This window comes from Drosophila suzukii, unplaced genomic scaffold, assembly GCF_043229965.1.
Source record: "Drosophila suzukii unplaced genomic scaffold, CBGP_Dsuzu_IsoJpt1.0 scf_5, whole genome shotgun sequence".
NCBI classification, from domain to species: Eukaryota; Metazoa; Arthropoda; class Insecta; order Diptera; family Drosophilidae; genus Drosophila; species Drosophila suzukii.
In genome coordinates this window covers 1,890,301-1,912,358 of record NW_027255937.1, presented here as the reverse complement: position 1 = coordinate 1,912,358, position 22,058 = coordinate 1,890,301, and the positions used below count along the sequence as shown (strand labels likewise).

Below are 22,058 nucleotides of genomic sequence, written 5' to 3'. Positions count from 1 at the left end.
CCATAATAATCCATAATTGATAATTTTCCCTGACTCAAAACACTTAGTTCCTGTTCAATAATATGAATAGGACGTTTGTCGCTAAAGACAAAGTCAAGTCTGGCCATTATGGCATCGAAATTTAATACCGTTCCGTTATGGGTTAAGGCATCGTTTGCCATTCCCGTTATTTTGTTTCTTAATATTGATAGGGCGGAATAAAATCTTTCACTCCCTCTGGCATATTGCCCCATGGCTATTTCAGCCGATTCTCTCCAGCTTACATATTTATCTTCTTCTCCTTTATATTCCCTAACAGATTTGATGATCTCATAAGATGTGTCGCACTTTATATTTGGATCTATAATCTCTATCTGATAATCTTCAACCGTTTTAATTTTATGAGAAAGCTGCGATCTTAAATTAACGATCTCTTCCTTTAATGGATTCAATTCAAAATTTACAATTTGTTTAATTAAATCTCCTACATTTAACATGGTATTGTTTGTTATCGCCTGATGATGTTCTTGAGGCGAACTTATGTGGAGTCTTTTATTTGCTCCGTTCTGGCTTGTTGAAGGTTCTGACATTTTGAGAATATTTTCGAAATCAGAAATGAATTCTTCCACTTTGTATAATTATATTTTTTTTTACAAATTTCTTATTAAATAATAATAATAATAAAAAAAAAAAAGGATTATATCGCTCACGAATCGTCCTCCTTATTTTTCTAGTCGTTGTTTTTTGGGGTTGTTGTTTTTCTTAGATGATGATACTGCTTGGGGTCGTCCTTCCTTTTTTTGTATCTTGGGGTCTTCCTTCCTTCTTCGGGTTTTTAAATTGATGTCTTCCTTCTTTCTTCAGTGTTTATTTCTTGGCGAGGGATTGCCCTTCAGCCTTTTTGTCTTTAAATGTCTTTTCGAAGATTTGTTTGTAGATTTTTGTTTTTAGATATTTTTTTAATTAAATTGTTTTCCACAATGGTTATTTATTTCGATGAATTTTGTTGTCACTTTTTAAATTTTTTATTTTGTCCGAGCAGTGAATTTATGTTACGAACACTATTTTGTAATGTGAGATTTTAAGGGGATTATTCCATTAATTATTTTCCACCTTATTATTTTTTGATCAACACAAACTTTTTATTTTTTTGCCGGTTGTATAGAGTTTAAGGGGATTATTGCATTTATTAATTTCCACCTTATTATTTTTTTCAACACAGGCTTTATATTTTCGTCGGTTGTATCGGGTTGTTGGCCGCGCAAAATTCCTTTTTCACTTTTAAACTTTTTTGGGGTTTATTTAAAAGCTTTGCTTTAGAATTTTTTTAATCACACGGCCCCACGTTGGGCGCCAATTAAGTTTCTCACTAGTGAATTGATTAAAAAAATTTATTTTTATTTTTTACAATCACTTATTCACTATTACAATTTTACAATAGGTCGAACTTATTTAATTCACTGCTCTTGTATTTATTCTCGAATATTTGTTCTGCTCGATTCGGATCTCAAAAACGGACTGCCTGCTCTCTAGTTCAATGATCAATAATCAAACCTCGGCTTAAGAGATTTTATCCCCAAAAATTGATAAAGAGAATGACTCAAGAGAGTCGGAAAATAGGATGATGCAATTTGCCAATTAAATTCGAAGTCCAATCTTGGCCGGAAATTGGTGTTTACATTAGCGGAGTTTAGGGACCGCTTTGGGGATCTTTTTGTTTACGTTAGCGGACTCGGGACTCGCTTTGGGGATCTTTTGTTTACGTTAGCGGACTCAGGGCTCGCTTGGGTCTCCGATTGTTTACAGTATCGGTTTGGATGTTTACAGCATCCGTTTGATTCGGACTGCGTGAAATTGATCTGGGTGGGAATGATTTGGAGGCCTGCTTGGCAGAAATAGCTGACCACGGATTTATCTCGGGTCTGTCAGAGTTCTTTGGAAATTAGCTCTCGGCTCAAAGTTGTTTATAAATTGGGTAAGAGCCCCTAAATAATGTGTCATATAACTTGCATACTCTTAGAGCTGTCTCTTTGTGTTTTTCATTCATCTCATTTATTTCTGCCGTAACTCATAATGGTTTCATTTATTAGAAGAGTTGGTTTTTTATAAACTAACCCATAATATTCCATTATGGACAGTTTCCCTTGACTTAGCACTCCTAAGTCTTGTTCAACTATATTAATTGGACGTTTGTCGCTAAAAACAAAGTCCAACCTTGCCATTATGGCGTCAAAATTTAGTACTGTTCCATTATGTGTTAGGGCACTGTTTGCTTTACCAGCTGTTTTGTTTCTCAAGATTGAAAATGCAGAAAAGAATCTTTCGCTACCTCTAGCATACTGCCCCATGGCTATTTCTGCCGATTCTCTCCAACTCACATATTTGTCTTCTTCTCCTTTAAATTCCTTGACTGATTTCATAATTTCAAAAGAAAGTTTCACATTTAATATTTGGGTCAATGACTGCTACTTGAAAATCTTCTACTTTTTTAACATTTTAATTTAATTGTGCTTTTAGACTCACGATCTCATTCCTTAAAAGATTCAACTCATTATTGAAAATATGTGCAATTAAATCGCTCACTGGGTTATTAGCTTGAATCCATTGCATGTTGGGGTAGGGGCATGGTGAGAATTCTTTCAAAATCGTTAATTAGGGGTTCCATCTTCATTGATTTTATTTAAATTTTTTGGCTTATAGTACTTATAAAAAAAATTTTAAGAAAACAGTATACGCCCACTAAGTGTCTTCTTTTCTTTCTGGGTTTCATAGGATGTCTTCTGTTTTCCATTGATGATCCTGCTGGGGTCGTCCTTCTTTGTTGTTTTAGCGAGTCATGGCCCTCAGCTCTTCCTTCAATTATTTTGCGGTTGTAAATGTTTAGCGAGGGATTGCCCTCAGCTCTTCCTTCATTATACCCGTTACTCGTAGAGTAAAAGAGTATACTAGATTCGTCGGAAAGTATGTAACAGGCAGAAGGAAGCGTATCCGACCCCATAAAGTATATATATTCTTAATCAGGATCACTAGCCGAGTCGATCTAGCCATGTCCGTCTGTCTGCCTGTCCGGATGAACGCCGAGATCTCGGAAACTATGAGATTTGGCGTGCAGATTCCTGAGCTTCTTACGCAGCGCAAGTTTGTTTCAGCACAGTGTCACGCCCTCTCTAACGCCCACAAACCGCCCAAAACTGTGGCTCCTACAGTTTTGATACTAGAATAAAAATTTTAACTGAAACGTATTGTTCTCATCAATACCTATCGATTGACCTAAAAAAAGTTTACCACGCCCACTTTAACGCCCACAAACCGCACAAGCCTGTGACGCCCACAATTTTCAAGCTAAATAAAATTTTTTGCTATAATGTATTGGTCTCGTCAATACCTATCGATTGATCCAAAAAAAATTTGCCACGCCCACTCTAACGCCCATAACGCTTAGGTGGCGCATTTTAATCTCGCTTTGCTGCTTGCATATCTCCATTTAGCTGAGTAACTGGTATCTGATAGTCGAGGTACTCGACTATATCGTTCTTCCTTGTTATACCCGTTACTCGTAGAGTAAAAGGGTATACTAGATTCGTCGGAAAGTATGTAACAGGCAGAAGGAAGCGTTTCCGACCCCATAAAGTATATATATTCTTGATCAGGATCACTAACCGAGTCGATCTAGCCATGTCCGTCTGTCCGTCTGTCCGTCTGTCTGTCCGGATGAACGCTGAGATCTCGGAAACTATGGGAGCTAGGCTATTGAGATTTGGCGCGCAGATTCCTGAGCTTCTTACGCAGCGCAAGTTTGTTTCAGTAGAGTGCCACGCCCACTCTAACGCCCACAAACCGCCCAAAACTGTGGCTCATACATTTTTGATGCTAGAATAAAAATTTTAACTGAAATGTAATGTTCTCATTAATACCTATCGATTGACCCAAAAAAAAGTTTGCCACGCCCACCCTAACGCCCATACACCGCCCACAAACTTCAAAAAATCGTAAGTACACTCTAACGCCCATAACGCTTAAATCTGTATACCGCCGGTAGGTGGCGCATTTTAATCTCGCTTTGCTACTTGCATATCTCTATTTAGCTGAGTAACGGGTATCTGATAGTCGAGGTACTCGACTATAGCGTTCTTCCTTGTTTTAGAATCAAACCGTGACCCCAATTCCAAGGATACCTCAGCCGACGTCTCAGTGACTCTTGCCAAGCCGTTTACTTTGATATGGACCTTCCTTCGTTGAAGACCCAATAACTGTACAGAATTTTCCGTGATGAACGAGGCTTGTGACCCTTGATCCAGGAAAGCTCGAAGATTAAGCGGTGACCCTTCAGCAGAGTCCATCGAAACTTCTGATGTTGGCAGCAGCACTCCATAATTTTCCCTTAAGCGACCTTCTTCGAACTTGTTGATAACGTTAGATGATATCTGTAAGGCCAGCTTATTGGAAAGTTCCACACCATTGCTTCTAATCGACTCCGTGGGGTTGGGAAAGGTCGAAGATTAAGCGGTGTCTCTTCAGCAGAGTCCACCGTAAATACTGCTGTTGGCAGCAGCACTCCATAATTTTCCCGTTGACGTCTACGCCAACCTTCTCCAAATTATTAACACAGGTCGGACACGTTTGAACTCCTATGTCACCTTGCTGAACTACAGCCTGATGGTCAAACATATCCATATAATGCTGAAATAAGACTCGCTTGTTGTCGTACAGATTTACTAACATTTTCCATACAGTTGCGTAATTTGATTTCACCAAAGTCAAATGTTGTATGTCTTTGGGGGCTTCTTCTGAAAGGGAATATATAATGAAACCGATGTAAATTTGTTAATTTTTCCCAATTATGGACTCTAGATGGGAAACTTCTTTAAATAAGGGCTAGTAAAAATAGGCAATTTAACAGTAGGCAGCTTGACATCAGCAACTGTGATATTTAAACTCCCTTCACCACCCATCATTGTAGAATCTAAAATTTTACCTTGCACTTTGGTCTTGATGTCAGCCATCAAATCTATATAGACTTCCTCAAACAGTTCCGTTATATTTTTGACAATATAATCTGCCTTAATTTTATCATTGTTGATTGTTTGAATTAATACACGACGATTTTCACGATATTCCGCATGCATAGTTTGAAGGGAGTCCAACCTGGTCTCCAGGTGCGTTGCAGAGCGTGCAGTAACATCTTTATTAAAATTTTGTAGCTTTGATTTTACTGCCTCCAGCAACGCCACCTGCTCTGCTTTAAGCTGCTCCGCCATTTTGCTTAACCTTTATTACACACGAATATAATAAAATTGCATTAACCTGAGGTCCGTATTTACTGAACTTGACTCCAACGTAAACTCGCAACAGTCCAATTCGATCACAAAGTCCCTCACAGGAGGCACCAAAATGTGCTGGCTCTCGGCTGCGTACCATAACGAACCCAAGACTGCGTAAAAGATTTGTGATGCGGCCATGGTGAATTGCCATCCGTAGCGGCAGAGGGCTTTATGATCGGGGCAAATGTGCCGACTCGTCCAACCAAATATGAAAACACAACCAGAGCTCGGATCAAAACGTTATAAATCACTGTAATTCCTGATTTTGTTGAGCTTTACAAAAAAAATGTTTTCCACTCCAGTGGCTTGTTGAGAAGGATTCCTAAGACTAAAAAATGCATGCGGTCAACCGACATGTTGTATGTATATACATGAGCTGTTTCGATGTTTGAGACACAAAAGGGAATTCAAAAAAGTACAGTTAATATTCTAGAAAAAATGTGCATACGCAAAGGGAATCGTGCTCTATTTGCCATTTCTCTCTCCTGATCGAACTTCGAACGATGTTTGAAGGTGGTCTGAGATCAATCTACAGTCGTGGCTAAATCAAGCTATGTCTTCTTGATTTTTCCTAAGGTAAAATGAGTTTTGAAAGGAAATCTGGCTAAAAATTAGGAATTGTGATTGTGTGCTACGTTACATTACGTCGTCCTGGAGTTAGGCGCCATGTATAACAATAATGCTTAAATATTGACGGTAGTAAAAGCTACGAATGTCAAGATCCAGGCGAGATGTTGGATTTGGGAGAGGTGCCGTAGGCAATACAAAAAATGTTCCGACTCTCGCTCGCCAGCAATTAGGGTGTTGTTCTTGCCACGCCCCCCAAGGGGCCTATACTCATTATTACGAAAAAAAGTCATTACTAGTTATTAGCTATTACTAAAGTTAGGTAAAAACCTAATTGTTGCATCGGATAATATCCCTGAACCTCCTAGACCTCAGATGTTCGAGGCCTGATTTGCCCTCCCTACTTATGGCTGGTAAAACCCTTAAACGCATGGTGACCAATGCAGAGGGACATGTTAGCCTGGGTCAAAAAGGGTTCTTTATAGAACATTTTAATATTTTCTTAACTATGGTAAGGATTAAAACTTGACTTAACACAATGGAAATTAAGAATCATCTCGATTAAGTTAAATATAATTAAAAGGAATAAAAGTAACTAACTAATTTTGGAAAGTATACAAATAGGAAAAATGAGAAAAAACATAAATTGAGAATTAGGGTGTATTATCTGTATCATTACGAAGCGGATTTAAAAGTGGAGCCACGCAAAAACTTATAAGTACATTAGCTGGATGTTAAATCAAACGAGCTGTACAAAATGCAAACGAATATCCAATCGAACTTAAGTAAAAATGGCCGCTCGAAGAGGTTCGATCGAGCTTACACTTGACTTTTTATTTTTCCAATAGGACTTTCACTTTAGTAGCCTATTCTTTACGGACGTATGCATATTCAAAACAAGAGAAAACGGTATAGTCAAGTGCCTCGACTATCAGATACCCGTTACTCAGCGCCACAGTTTTGGGCCGTTTCTGGACGGTTTGTGGGCGTTAAAGTGGGCGAGTCAAACTTTTTCTGGGGCAATCGATAGGTATTGACGAGACCTATACATTTCAGTTAAAATTTGTTTCTAGCAGGCTTATGGGCGTTAGATTGGGCGTGGCATATTCGCGTTATAAACTTGCACTGCGTACAAGGCTACGAAATGTAAATCTGAAATCATAATTCTCTATCTTTGATAGTTTCCAAAATATTCGCGTTCATAATTACGATTTTTGGAAGTTTGTTAACGGTTTGTGGGCGTTAAAGTGGGCGTGGCAAACTTTTTTTTGGTCATTCTATAGGTATTGATGAGAACAATACAATACAGTTTTCGGCGTTTTGTGGGCGTTAGAGGGGGCGTGGCACACTGGCGAATCTCTAAAACCTGCATGCCTAATCTCAGTATTGCATCTTTTACAGTTTCCGAGATCACAGCGTTCATACGGACAGACGGACATGGCTAGATAGACTCAGCTAGTGATCCTGATCAAGAATATATATACTTTATGGGGTCGGAAACGCTTCCTTCTGCCTGTTACATACTTTCCGACGAATCTAGTATACCCTTTTACTCTACGAGTAACGGGTATAATCATTATAGTTTTATTGTTTTGAAGTAGGCATTTTTGTTTTTGACAATTAAAAACCAAATTAAATGGCAATAATATATCTGAAATACCTGAATCGTTTGAAGCTCTCAAAAAATGTTAATAAAACGGTAAGTATGTATTTTAACTGCAAGGGTATTCAAACTACGGCATTCCTTTATTGTTTTTAAATAACTTAGTGTAATACATTTTCAACGAAATCTATTTATAGTCTTGTTAGGGCTGTGAGGATTTGAATAACTCCCCACAAATCTAAGCAGCAGCAGCAACAGATGGCCAGCCGCTTACCAGATACGCGGCGCATTCGCGTAGTAATGGCGCGGCGAGGAGTGGCTGGAGAAGAAGAGAGTTTGGAGACAAATGTGGGAGAGTAAGAGAGTTTGGAGACCAAGGATGGAAAATAAGAGAGTTTGGAGACCAAGGATGGAGTATGAGGGAGTTTGGAGACCAAGGAGCGGAGATTGAGAGAGTGGAGACTTGGTGGGCAGAGCAAGAGGGCCGTGTGAAAAAAGGGATAACGGAACTCCACCGGACTTTGGACTCTGTCGTGAACTTTGGACCGGGAGAAGAAGTGCCACATCACGGGAACCAGCAAGACGGCAGCAGTGGGCAGAACATCGGTTGGAAGCTGTGCGTAAAGGACAAGTGGGTCAAACAGGAGTCAGGAATGAAGAGATTTAGCGCGCCGTGCGCAAAAGGGAAATAACGGTTCTCGGAGGCCCTATATAAGGCCGCAGAGCGCTGGCAGCTGGATCAGTCGATCACGAGGAGTCAAACCGTCAAGACCAAGTCAGATACCAAGGTGAACAGTCAGTCAACCAAATAAACTACAAGGAAGCCACAGCAAGTCGAGTCGTCGGAAAAGCAGCGCCGTGGGAGCTTACGAGGAGCAAGATTGCTACGTCGAGACATTCGGGATTGGGATACCAGGAATCTCCGAATTGAGACGCAGGTAGCTGAGGTTCAGAGGGCATCACACGGCTAGGTCAAGGCGGTCGGTTTAACCCTATCAACAAAGTCCTGGCGTTACGCCTGGAAGATAACCAGTATAGCAAGCCAGAAGGGAGAGTGGTCGATCGGTACGGTCTCGAGTGGAGTTGTCCAGGAGAGCCATACGGTTTCGACTTGCGAGGTCCCGGAGCGGCGTGTCCGAATCCCAAGTACAACAAGCCAGAAGGAAGAGCATTCAATCGGTACGGTCTCGAGTGGAGTTGTCCAGGAGAGCCCTACGGTTTCGACTTACGAGGTCCCGGAGCGGCGTACGCCCGAACCCCGAGCACCAAAAGCCACGCTACGTCCAGTCGCGCAGCCAGCACCACCAGGAGCAATGCGCAAGACATAGCAAGCCACGCGGAAACGTCCCGGACAATAAGCAGAAGGGTGAGGCTAGGGTGGAACGTTCGTTTACACTAGGAGTCGAAGCGAAGGCAGCGAGGCAGCTTCCTGGCGTTCAGCCTTTACTGTCCGCGCGGGCTGAAACCCCAGTGGGACCATCCGGGACAGAGCAAGGGACAGGCGGTGTGTCGAAAGGAGTGATCCTGGAGAGCGCAGCTTCTGTTCACCGTAGTCTGAGAACGGCGACGCTTCCCTAAGCCCGCACGGCTGATTCCCCTCGCGAGTCCGAGTGCCGACTCGTCCAACCAAATATGAAAACACAACCAGAGCTCGGATCAAAACGTTATAAATCACTGTAATTCCTGATTTTGTTGAGCTTTACAAAAAAAATGTTTTCCACTCCAGTGGCTTGTTGAGAAGGATTCCTAAGACTAAAAAATGCATGCGGTCAACCGACATGTTGTATGTATATACATGAGCTGTTTCGATGTTTGAGACACAAAAGGGAATTCAAAAAAGTACAGTTAATATTCTAGAAAAAATGTGCATACGCAAAGGGAATCGTGCTCTATTTGCCATTTCTCTCTCCTGATCGAACTTCGAACGATGTTTGAAGGTGGTCTGAGATCAATCTACAGTCGTGGCTAAATCAAGCTATGTCTTCTTGATTTTTCCTAAGGTAAAATGAGTTTTGAAAGGAAATCTGGCTAAAAATTAGGAATTGTGATTGTGTGCTACGTTACATTACGTCGTCCTGGAGTTAGGCGCCATGTATAACAATAATGCTTAAATATTGACGGTAGTAAAAGCTACGAATGTCAAGATCCAGGCGAGATGTTGGATTTGGGAGAGGTGCCGTAGGCAATACAAAAAATGTTCCGACTCTCGCTCGCCAGCAATTAGGGTGTTGTTCTTGCCACGCCCCCCAAGGGGCCTATACTCATTATTACGAAAAAAAGTCATTACTAGTTATTAGCTATTACTAAAGTTAGGTAAAAACCTAATTGTTGCATCGGATAATATCCCTGAACCTCCTAGACCTCAGATGTTCGAGGCCTGATTTGCCCTCCCTACTTATGGCTGGTAAAACCCTTAAACGCATGGTGACCAATGCAGAGGGACATGTTAGCCTGGGTCAAAAAGTCAACCAAATAAACTACAAGGAAGCCACAGCAAGTCGAGTCGTCGGAAAAGCAGCGCCGTGGGAGCTTACGAGGAGCAAGATTGCTACGTCGAGACATTCGGGATTGGGATACCAGGAATCTCCGAATTGAGACGCAGGTAGCTGAGGTTCAGAGGGCATCACACGGCTAGGTCAAGGCGGTCGGTTTAACCCTATCAACAAAGTCCTGGCGTTACGCCTGGAAGATAACCAGTATAGCAAGCCAGAAGGGAGAGTGGTCGATCGGTACGGTCTCGAGTGGAGTTGTCCAGGAGAGCCATACGGTTTCGACTTGCGAGGTCCCGGAGCGGCGTGTCCGAATCCCAAGTACAACAAGCCAGAAGGGAGAGCATTCAATCGGTACGGTCTCGAGTGGAGTTGTCCAGGAGAGCCCTACGGTTTCGACTTACGAGGTCCCGGAGCGGCGTACGCCCGAACCCCGAGCACCAAAAGCCACGCTACGTCCAGTCGCGCAGCCAGCACCACCAGGAGCAATGCGCAAGACATAGCAAGCCACGCGGAAACGTCCCGGACAATAAGCAGAAGGGTGAGGCTAGGGTGGAACGTTCGTTTACACTAGGAGTCGAAGCGAAGGCAGCGAGGCAGCTTCCTGGCGTTCAGCCTTTACTGTCCGCGCGGGCTGAAACCCCAGTGGGACCATCCGGGACAGAGCAAGGGACAGGCGGTGTGTCGAAAGGAGTGATCCTGGAGAGCGCAGCTTCTGTTCACCGTAGTCTGAGAACGGCGACGCTTCCCTAAGCCCGCACGGCCGAGTCGTCACAAGCAGTCTCCGAGTCGACGCGTCAGGGACGACCAGCGAGCGAGCATCTTCAGGGAGCCGCAAGGATCTTCAGGGAGCTACAGGACTGGAGCACCGAGTCAACAAGGCGAGAGTTCGTCGAGACAACCAGGACCGTCGGAAGTACCAAAGGCCACAAGTGACGAGTCAAAGACAACCAAGCTATCACGTTAACGAACGCCGAAGGGGACAACCTAGTGGCAAGCCTGAGCGTTGACAACTTACAAAAAGAGGCAAACAGGAGAGAGTCAAGCCAAGACAGGAAAATAAAAGCGCTGATCACGATACCTAGTCAGTCAGACTATGCAAGGATCGCAAGACATGATTCCCCGAGCGGTGCCGGAATTTCTTAAGGGAAGGGCTTTGAAGTGGTTTATCGCCAACAACAAACAATGGCAAAACCTAGGCGGAGTTCATAGATAGTTTCCACACTTACTTTCTGCCGAGAGACTTCTTCTCCAGGCTGGCGGATCAGGTCGGGCAACGGAAGCAGGGCTTCAGCGAGTCATTCAAAGACTACATGATCGACATTCAGACGATGGTGAGGCCGCTTAACTATTCCGCGAAAGATACCCTAAGGATCATCAAGGAAAACTGCACCCCAACAGCAGACGGGAAATGCCCAGCGATCTCAGCCGCAGAGAGGCGAGCGGGGATCGCAAGATGCTACCTTTCGAAACTAACTGGAAAGCTGATCGAGAAGGAGCAGCAGTTGTCTGCAGCGGTGACGATTGGGTGGGGCACATACAAGGCCACAATCGACACCGGGGCAACAGCAAGCTTTTTAAGCAAAGAACTGGCGGACAACCTGACTGCCCTCGGAAAGATTACGAGGACACGACGGCAAGTTAGGTTGGGAGACGGAAGATGTGGCGTAATCGATGAGCAGCTGGAGGTAGAAATCGCGTTCGGGAACAAGCGACTGAGCATGAGCCTGCTAATACTACCAGGGGTAGTGGATTCATTGGTGTTGGGATGGAACTTTCTAACACAAGTCTGTACCGAGATTAAATGTGCTGGACACGAAGTGATAATACCGGCCAGGAATCGACACAAGGGATGGCTCGAGGAGAAGCTATCGGTACAACGGGCAAGCGAAGATGACGACACGACGAAATTCCTGGAGGCAGAGCTATCGAGTTTCAACAGAATTCGCGTAATAACGGCGCGGCGAGAAGACCAAGGACGGAGAACAAGAGAGTTTGGAGACCAAGGATGGAGAACAAGAGAGTTTGGAGACTAAGGATGGAGAACAAGAAAGTTGGGAGACCAAGGAGAGGATAATGAGACAGTGGAGACTTGGCGGGCAGAGCAAGAGTGCCGTGTAAGAAAGGGAATAACGGAACTCCACCGGACTTTGGACTCTGGCGTGAACTTTGAACCGAGAGAAGAAGTGCCACATCTCGGCAGTGGAGCGGCACACAGGCATGCCACATGTATCACGGGAACCAGCGGTACGGCAGCAGTGGTCAAACAGTGAAGAGATTCAGCGGTCCGTGAGCAAAAGGGAAATAACAGTTCTCGGAGGCCCTATATAAGGCCGCAGAGTGCTGGCAGCTGGATCAGTCGATCAGGAGGAGTCAAACCATCAAGATCAAGTCAGATACCAAGGTGAACAGTCAGTCAACCAAATAAACTACAAGGAAGCCACAGCAAGTCGAGTCGTCGGAAAAGCAGCGCCGTGGAAGCCTACGAGGAGCAAGATTGCTACGTCGAGACATTCGGGATTGGGATACCAGAAATCTCCGAATTGAGACGCAGGTAGCTGAGGTCCAGAGGGCGTCATACGGCTAGGTCAAGGCGGTCTTCTTATCCCTATCAACTAAGTCCCGGAATAAGAATAACGAGTATAAGAAGACAGAAGGGAGAGCGGTCGATCGGTACGGTCTCCAGTGGAGTTGTCCAGGAGAGCCCTACGGTTTCGACTCGTAAAGTCCCGGATCGGAGTACGCCCGAATTCCAGAGTACCAAAAGCCACGCTACGTCGAGCCGCGCAGCCAGCACCGCCAGGAGCAATGCGAAAGACATCGGTACCGAGATTAAATGTGCTGGGCACGAAGTGATAATACCGGCCAGGAATCGACACAAGGGATGGCTCGAGGAGAAGCTATCGGTGGCAGTCGTACAACGGCCAAGCGAAGATGACGACACGACGAAATTCCTGGAGGCAGAGCTATCGAGTTTCAACAGCATGTCGGGAACCTCGAACATGGCAGAGCATCAGCTCAGGATGAAAGACGACAAACCAATAAAGCAGCGATACTACTCCAAGAATCTGGAAGTTCAAGGGGAGATCAATGCGACGGTTGACGAGCTTCTCCAAATGGGATACATAGAACACTCAACAAGCCCATACAGCTCTCCCATCGTGATGGTTAAAAAAAAAAACGGGCAAATGGAGACTGTGCGTCGACTTTAGGCAAATCAACGCCAAGCCTATAAAGGATGCTTACCCGATGCCCCGAATAAATTATATCCTCGACCAACTGAGGGAAGCACGGTACATCAGCAGTTTGGAAAAGCCTATTCCAGTGGAGAGTCTGCGGCCTTTCAACGGGTGCTGGACCGGGTGATCGATCCCGAAATGTCGCCGCACGCATTTGCTTACCAGGATGAAATCATAGTGATCGGGCGCTCGCTGGAAGAACACAAGGCTAAACTGAAGGAAGTGTTCCGACGGCTAAGGAAGGCAAATCTGAGTTAAGCCCGGTGTTGAACTAATAAGCTTTTTTATTAGTTATTGCTAAATTAAAATACGTATTTTAGGTTGCTTTATGCTTGCTAACAATTTATTAGCGAGAGAGAGTACAGCAGGCGAGACGAGAGTGCATTTTATGTCGAGATCAGAATTCGTCCTGATTTACAAAGGGACAGCCAGCCGAAAGCTGGGCCGAAAAATGCAAGTACACAAAAGACGAGAGAGCTAGATAAAGAGAGCTACCTTTCGCGATGCCATTAATATAAGAGATCGAATTAAGAAGTTAGTTGGCTGCTGCGGCTGCGTGACCCGACATACTCCCCCCGTTGGAGGCCTGGGCTTCAACATTATCCTTAAGGGGTAGCAGACACAGCTTGTTTACTGCTCGCTTTGTCACTCCTGATGCTGTCTTCAGAACGGCAACTCGAGCAACCCCATCTCCACCGAAGAGAAGCTCGATCACTCTGGCGAGGGGCCACTTCATGGGAGGCAAGTTTTCGTCCTTAACCAGAACTAAGTCATCGACAACCAGGTCAGGTTTTGGGGTGCGCCACTTGGAGCGCTGTTGTAGCAATGTTAGGTATTCTTCCTTCCATCGGGACCAAAAGATCTGCTGCAAGTAAGCCACGCGTTGCCATCCATCCAAGCGATTGAAGTTAAGACTGGTCACATCCGGCTCGACGAAAGAAGAAGGCGGACCACCATTCAAAAAGTGATCTGGGGTTAATACATCCAGATCAGCTGGGTTTTCTGAAATCGAGACTAATGGTCGAGAATTAACAACCGCCGAAATGTGACACACCAGGGTCCGCAACTCCTCAAAGGCTAAAACAGCAGTGCCAACAGCGCGGTAGAAATGATGCTTAGCGATCTTCACAGCCGCTTCCCAAAGACCGCCAAAGTGTGGCGACCTAGGAGGAATGAAACACCAATCAATAGCCTCAGCTAGGCAAAAGTCCAACGTAGCTTTCTGGTGATCACTGCTGAGGAATAGGCGCCTTAGTTCGAGCAGCTCATTGCGAGCGCCAACAAAGTTGGTTGCATTATCAGACCAAATCTGCCGCGGCCTTCTTCTAGTGCATATAAATCGTTTGAGGCCAAGTAGAAACGATACCGTAGAGAGATCCTTGACCAACTCCAAATGATTAGCCTTCGTGGCGAAACAAATGAAACGTAGCATTTTACTGGAGGCTTGCTTCGCGCCTCTGACTTGTAGAAAAATGGCCCGCAAAAGTCAATGCCAGTGACTTCGACCGCATGAGATCCATCAAGTTGCTCCTTTGGAAGATCCGCTATGATATGCTCCACTACTCGAGGCTTCATTCGAAAGCATCTAATACATTTGTTTACCGCCTTCATAACCGTCTTCCTCCCCCCAATAGGCCAATATTGGGATCGAATTATGCCGAGTAATGCCCGTGGCCCAGTGTGCAGATTGCGTTCATGAAAGTGAGTAATAATGGCAATAGTGACCGAATGACTCCGTGGTAATATAATTGGATGACGCCCATTAAAATCCAGCGAAAAATTCCTCAGCCCACTCTAAGAAGCCCAAATTGGTCAATGAGGGCGAAAGAGATGCGATCGAGCTGGAGGAGTGCACCATTCCCTTTGACTGCAATGATTTGATGTCATCCCATAAATGTGAGCGCTGGACAAGACGAAGCAACAGCAGCGTACCGCCTTGAAGGTTAGACACCGTGAGCGTAGGGCGATGGATGCGATTACTGAACTTATAGACGTATCCGAAAATTCTTTGAAGGGTAGCAAAGGAATTGGCAAATTTGGAACTGGCCACTATGTCTTTGTATTTAGATTTTGTTAGTAGAATCCTCCGGCGAACCTCAAGCGTTGGCTTTTCAGCAGTGATTGGGGTCGGCTAGTCAGCCTTGGGGCCACAAAGGAATTTTTGTCCATGAGCCCAGAGAGGAGACTCGTTGAGCTCAGCAGGAAAAGCACCTCGGGAGAGAATGTCAGCTGGATTTAAAGAAATTGGAACATATCGCCACTCCACTGACTCAGTTAGCTCTTGAATGGCAGCTACTCGGTTCGCTACAAAAATATTGAATCTGGACGGCTCGTCTCGGATCCATGAAAGCGCAACAGCAGAGTCGCTCCAGCAGTAAACCTTTCCCTCAAATGCACTCGTCCCAGCCGCTTCTGCGATGAGCCTAGACAGGAGTTCCGCCCCACACACTTCCAACTTGGGCACAGTGAGTGTTTTCAAGGGGGCTACCCTTGAATTTGAGCAAAGTAATTGAGATCGGCCGAACGATGTAGACACAGCCACCATATGATTCTATGCTGTCATCACAAAGTCCGTGAATTTCACTGTCAGAGTTTGCTGACTGCCGGGGCCCGAAAACTCCCGGAGTGATGCCGTCAGCAAAAGTTGAGTGCGAAAGAAGCTGTGAGGCGCGCTTTGAAATTTCGGATCGAACCGATGACTTTAGAATTACGAGAATGTCATCAAATTTCTCACTTAGATCACTTTCAATTTCCGCAAAATCCAATTCTTTGAGCTCACCGAGCACCTTTTTAAATGACTCTTGAAGCTCATCGATCAACTCCAACCTCACATGAAGACCGGATTCGTCGCATGAAGTTAACGCCGAACTTGATAGGGAATCCACTAAACGCTCCACTCTATTAAATAAAGCCGTTGCCTTGCGCTTTAAAAATATTGCCCTGTTTGCATCAGCGGTAACATCCCCAAAAGTTCCCGTAGGCATGGCTACGACAACAACAACAAACTCAGCAGACGAAATGACCGGAAGATGAGCGTAAAGCAAACAAGGGAATATCAGCCCGTTATTTGGCTATGTACGCTTCTATGTATAGCTGATTTTGCGCCTTATATGTAAATTTCCGCAATCACCAACTGCTATTTATTTATAGCGCTCACTGCATTTAAGGCCTTATGATTGTTGCTCCGCCAATGCACCGCAGCCGCAAGAACGAAAAAGTCAATAAATAGACATATGATTTGCACCTAATATTATTTATGCACAAATCACGTCGGGGTCACCAATGTTGAACTAATTAGCTTTTTTATTAGTTATTGCTAAATTAAAATACGTATTTTAGGTTGCTTTATGCTTGCTAACAATTTATTAGCGAGAGAGAGTACAGCAGGCGAGACGAGAGTGCATTTAATGTCGAGATCAGAATTCGTACTACTTTTACAAAGGGACATCCAGCCGAATGCTGGGCCCAAGAATGCAAGTACACAAAAAACGAGAGAGCTAGATAGACAGAGCTACCTTTCGCGATGCAATTAATATAAGAGATCGAATTAAGACGTTAGTTGGCTGCTGCGGCTGCGTGACCCGACACCCGGAGAAGTGCCAATTTTACAGGAAAGAGCTGTTGTATCTTGGTCATCGAGTGACTAGCGAGGGAATAGGCACGGATCCGGAAAAGGTAGCAGCCATCGCCGAACTAGAACCACCATAAACAGTAAGAGAGTTCCCACAGTACCTGGGCTTAGCATCATGGTACCGCCGGTTTGTACCTGACTTCGAAAAAATAGTCAAACCTCTCAACGATCTGCTACGCAAGGTCAATAAATGGGTGTGGACACAGGAACATCAGACGGCGTTCGAAGAGGTGAAGGCAAGACTCGTCGCTGACCCCGTACTGGCGTGCCCGGATTTCGACAAACCATTCATCTTGCAAACTGACGCGAGCGACTACGGCATTGGGGCAATCTTTACCCAGGAAACTGAACGAGACGAAAAGGTAATCTCTTACTCCAGCCGAACGCTCAACGGCGCTGAGAAGAATTACTCAACGACCGAGAAGGAATGCTTGGCAATCGTCTGGGCGATGCGATAGCTCAAGCCGTATCTGGAAGGTTACCACTTTAAAGTAGTAACCGACCACATGGCGCTGAAGTAGCTCAACAGAATAGAAAGCCCTTCAGGAAGGATCGCCAGATGGGCCCTGGAGTTGCAGCAGTACGACTTCGAAATAGCGTACAGGAAAGGACAACTCAACGAGGTGGCAGACGCTTTGTCTAGGTAGCCACTACCGGACACGAGGGATCAAGAAGACATCGGCGGCGGAAGCTTCTGCAGCTTGCAGCTGGATTCAGGAAATGCGCGAAAAGATAAGGACCCAGCCGCAAAAGTATCCGGACTACGTGATGGAGGGTAACACCCTGTACAAGAATATACCTCATAGAGCGGGCAGTGATAATGTCGCAACATGGAATATGTGCGTCCCGGAAAAGGTGCTAAAGGAGAACCACGACTCACCGGCGGCTGGCCTTGTAGGAATCCGAAAGACAATAGCACGTCTGGCAGCCCGGTATTACTGGCCAGGAATGCACAGAGACGCCCGAGCCCACGTGCGAGGATGCGAGACATGCATGAGATTCAAGCCGAATCAGATGCAGATGGCTGGAAAAATGCTGACGCAGGTGCCAGAGGAACCCAAATGGCAAGGTAAGCGACGCTTCTGCCACAGCCTCTGCTAGCGCCAGTGGGCAAACGATGTTCAGCAGTTGGTTCATCCTCCAGACGGTGTTGAAATTGGTAGAGCTGCAGCCGGAATCACCACTGGAGCACCAGCTGCAGGACTCTACCTGTGCAAGGGACATGTCGGTGTCCCCCGAGGTGGTCACTCTGCTGTTGGAAATCGAGGCCATCGATACGATCCCTAATGGCCGGCTGTGAGGATGTGCGCCAGCTGTGCTGGCCAGTTGTGCCCTGGTGGAGGAGGAGAACGCCAAGACAACATTGAGTCTGAAGCCTTGGCCGCAGTCTTCCTTGTTCCGAAGCTGTGCGATGGCGTCAATAGCGGCTTCCTGCGACTCATGCGCGATGATCAAGCTGGCCGACGAGTGAAGGGCAAAAGAGGAAAAAGGATGGGAGAGAAAAGAAATTTTAAGAAATTCGGAAAATTACCCATGAAAGTTGCAAAATCACCATGAGCCAGGGAAGGTGGCGCCTCGATAGGCGATCAATAGGCACTGGAAGATAGTGCGCTCGATGGGCATACTAAAATGGAAATATCGGCAATAGGTGGAAATATCGCAAAGAGCAGGTGGCAACGCCTCACCGTCGGTATCGATAGTCGATGAAACATCGATCACGCACGGATGGTGTGACCAGGCGGAGAAACCGTGGAATGGAATGGGACGCAGCAATAAGCAGCGAGCTGGGGATCGATAGCCCATGAGTCTCGAGGTCCCAGTGGAATCATGGAAAATATCGGCGCGGGAGATTTCAAGTTGCTACGAGGAGGATGACCAGCGCTGTAGAAACTCAATAGAGTTAAGAGCGTCGAGGGAGCATCGAGACAGCAACGAGGGAGCGCCGCGGGAATCGGGAGGAGCATCATAAGGACTCGAAGGCTAGGATATGCAATGAAACGCCGGAGAGTAGGAACGAGTTTTAAATGTTTCCCAAAGTAAGGGGTGAATGTGAGGAGTTGAATAACTCCCCACAAGTCTAAGCAGAAGCAGCAACAGATGGCCGGCCGCTTACCAGATACGCGGCGAATTTGCGTAATAACGGCGCGGCGAGGTGACCAAGGAAAGAGAACCAGAGAGTTTGGAGACCTAGGTGGGAGAGAAAGAGAGTTTGGAGACCAAGGATGGAGAGCAAGAGAGTTTGGAGGCCAAGGAGCGGATAATGAGACGCGACGTTCGGAATTGGGACATCAGGAATCTCCGAATTGAGCCACAAGTGGCTGAGATCCGAAAGGAATCACACGGCTAAGTTAAGGCGTTTAGTTTCCAACTTTGTCACGACCACTCCCTGGCGAATCACCCGGAGGGTCTGTCAGAGTCAAGCGGAAAGGCTGCGACGAGGAACCGTGGGCTCGGGGAGAAAAGTTGTCTAGGACCCAGCGTACCTTCCCCGACCAAGCAGGAACTGGCGCGTAGGACAACCGATGGATCGATTTGTGGTTTCAAGAGGCGTTGTCCTGGAAAGCCCTGCGATTACCGGCGAAGTCCCCGAACAGCAACTGCATAAAACCCCGAGTGCCAGAAACGCCAAGCTACCAGTCAGGAAGGGCGAGCGATCGACCCGTTGAGGCTTTCAAAAGGCGTTATCCTGGAGGAGCCCTGCGGTTCGGCAAGTCCCGGAACGGCGGTTACCCAAGGACACGCAAGACAAGAAACAGCGCAGAGGACATCGGCAGCGACGCCAGCAGACATCACCGGCAGCCACGTCACCATCGCCGCGCGGAACTTATTGGGGAGCGCAGGAACGTCGCGGACGTCATGCATTAGGGTGAAGCCGGGTGGAACGTTCGTCTCCGCTAGGCGTAAGGCAAAATGAGTGGCTAAGCAGTTTCCTGGCGTTAGCCTTGACGCTTCCCTAAGCCCGCAAGGCCGAACTCTCTGCGAGTCCAAGGTGCGACAAGCGACCCCGACGCAGCGCGTCGGCAAGCGAACAGAGGCGGCCACTACGACCATCCCGAGACACAGGAGCCAGCGGTCGTCAAGTCAACGCGTCGGCAAGCCAGGACGAGGAACATCAGCAGCCAGTACAACTAGAGCGAGGAGATACCGAGGCCAACTCAGCCACACACCCGCTGTATTAATAACACGAGAATAAAACTCACTGTTACCATTCAAGCCCTGTGTTTTCTCACTGATCTACGGGGCAGTCACGTCATATAAATTTGGTGAGAAGAACACACACTCTTCTGAGCTAGCCGCACGAATCTCGTAGCGAGCAGACCAACAAAATCAGTTCGTTACAAGGCTTATATACTTACTTTTACAGTGTACGACATTCCCATCTGTGGCTTCTGGTTTATCAAAAACGGAGATCTCAAAACAGTTACTAAATGTATTAGAAAAAAAGGCATCAAGTTTATAATATACCAAAAGGCAGTTTATATTAAAACAAATCTATATATATTTTTTGGATGTTGTTGCATTTTTAGGGTTATATCTCGAAAAAAATTGCGCTTTTATGTATAAGCTTGTACAATCCAAAAGAAAAAAATATTACTTTCCGATTACATATGATCGGATCATAATTAAATGGGAAAATTCTAATTTGGTTTCTGTTTTTTGTAAAAGCTAGTTTATGTTTTTGATTCGGTGCTGTGTTAAATTCTAAACTCAAACAAAAACTAGTTGTTACAAAAAAAAAAGAGTTAAAATTTGCAACGTGTTACGAACTGTTTTTTTTGGTGGCAGTGCCGCTAGCTCAGTCTTTTCTCAGGGCAGAGTACCCCTAATGCCACAGCTCGCATAATAAGTGTCGATAACTTCACGGTCTCACATTGCTAAACTATCGGTCATCACTAATGACAAAAACGTAAACAAAGCAAAAATCTACAAATATTGACGGAAAAATTGATTACATTTGGTGGCTATCGGTGACATAGCCAAGCGCTCCCCCCAACCATGGAAGCCCTCAAGATGCTGCAGGGCACCACCCATTCTCAGTCGGCAGGAGCCCCCTCCTCGCGACTATAACGGTTCCATCTCCCTCACTGGGAAAGCTTACTCACACGTTGTGGGTTTTACAAAGGTTTAATAAATATCGTAAGTACAATCATTTATATACATGCTCCTCTTAACAGATCTATCCTTCCTCAGCCTTTAAGACCGAAACCTGTCCGCCGTCTCAAATATTTACGCGGTCAAAGCAGAGGATTGGTTTTGCTGGAAAAGGGTACAGGCGCCGCGAAAACTATGCTCTGCCAGTCATGGAAACACGGCCCTCAAAGGAACATACGCGATGCGCATGTCTATGGTCAGTCCTGAGGAGCTCCAGGGGAAAAGAAGGGACAGGCCAAAAAGGTACGTAATTGCACTGCAAGCTATACCATCTAACTAATTCTCGCGACCTTTTTGATTCTAGGCAAACAACGAGGACAAATAATGCTCTCGGGTCTAACTCCAGATAAATTCACAAACAGGGAAGTAAATATCAATATATATACACAAGGTACACGTGTATTTAAATTTTTTCTAAATTTCAACCACTATTGGGACGGGGCTGAAGGCGATGATAGCCCGGGCTGAAGACTTCTCCAAGAAGGTAACTGGCGCACTGCGGTGAGTTGCGCAAGGGTAGTCCGAGATTCGGCTGCCATACAAAATGGCGGTACGTCTCAACGCCGCGATGCGACGGCTGGAAGTCACCGAGATGAGGTGGACGTGGTAGACCTGAACGGACTCACCGGGAAATCCTTTACGTCGTCGGCGTTGACTGCGAAATGTGTTTATTGTTGGGTGTCTGCGCGGGTCGAACGGACAACGGTTGGCAGCCAAGTCGAGCTGGTAGCTATGCCGAAGTCGCGCAGATATCAGTAGAACTCCAACGTAAATATTCCGGGGCCCTTTGTGTTGGGACCCCGGCTGCCTTTATAAATGATTATTATTAAATAACGAACTACCATGTAACTTTAATATCACTCACTATTATTTAATTTTAAGCACAAAATATGGCTGCGACTATCTATATATCTGCTGATCATCGTTCCTACCCCCGCCATATTACATAGCCTCTCTCAAAATTGGGTCATCATCCATTTAAGGTAATCCCAGAGCGAACCGGGATTCGGGGATATCGCCCTATCGACCTAACCTATCGATAAAGTCCCTCCCATTATCGACTCCAATTGCAACAAA

At 45.7% G+C, this 22,058-nt stretch overlaps 1 protein-coding gene across 5 annotated transcripts; it reads right to left on the bottom strand.

The window, feature by feature from the left end:
• Positions 1–694: 694 nt before the first annotated feature.
• LOC139354951 (uncharacterized) lies at positions 695–20,566 on the bottom strand. Of its 5 annotated transcripts, XM_070999228.1 has the most exons (3): positions 18,382–20,566; positions 17,710–18,285; positions 700–14,212 (listed from the first exon to the last, which is right to left on the bottom strand). In XM_070999228.1, the coding sequence occupies exons 1-3, from the start codon at positions 18,630–18,632 to the stop codon at positions 14,188–14,190; spliced, it is 852 nt and encodes a 283-aa protein (XP_070855329.1). In that variant the 5' UTR covers positions 18,633–20,566; the 3' UTR covers positions 700–14,187. The 5 variants fall into 5 exon arrangements, with proteins under 5 accessions (XP_070855331.1, XP_070855327.1, XP_070855328.1 ...); XM_070999230.1 differs by lacking the exon at positions 17,710–18,285 and having other exon boundaries at positions 695–14,212; positions 18,361–20,566; XM_070999226.1 differs by having other exon boundaries at positions 698–18,285; positions 18,361–20,566.
• Between the last annotated feature and the right edge of the window lie 1,492 nt (positions 20,567–22,058).

What these genes read in the sequence shown, in the direction of transcription:
- LOC139354951 (XM_070999226.1), bottom strand. Translation starts at nt 14,630, where the DNA reads ATGCTACGTTTCATTTGTTTCGCCACGAAGGCTAATCATTTGGAGTTG.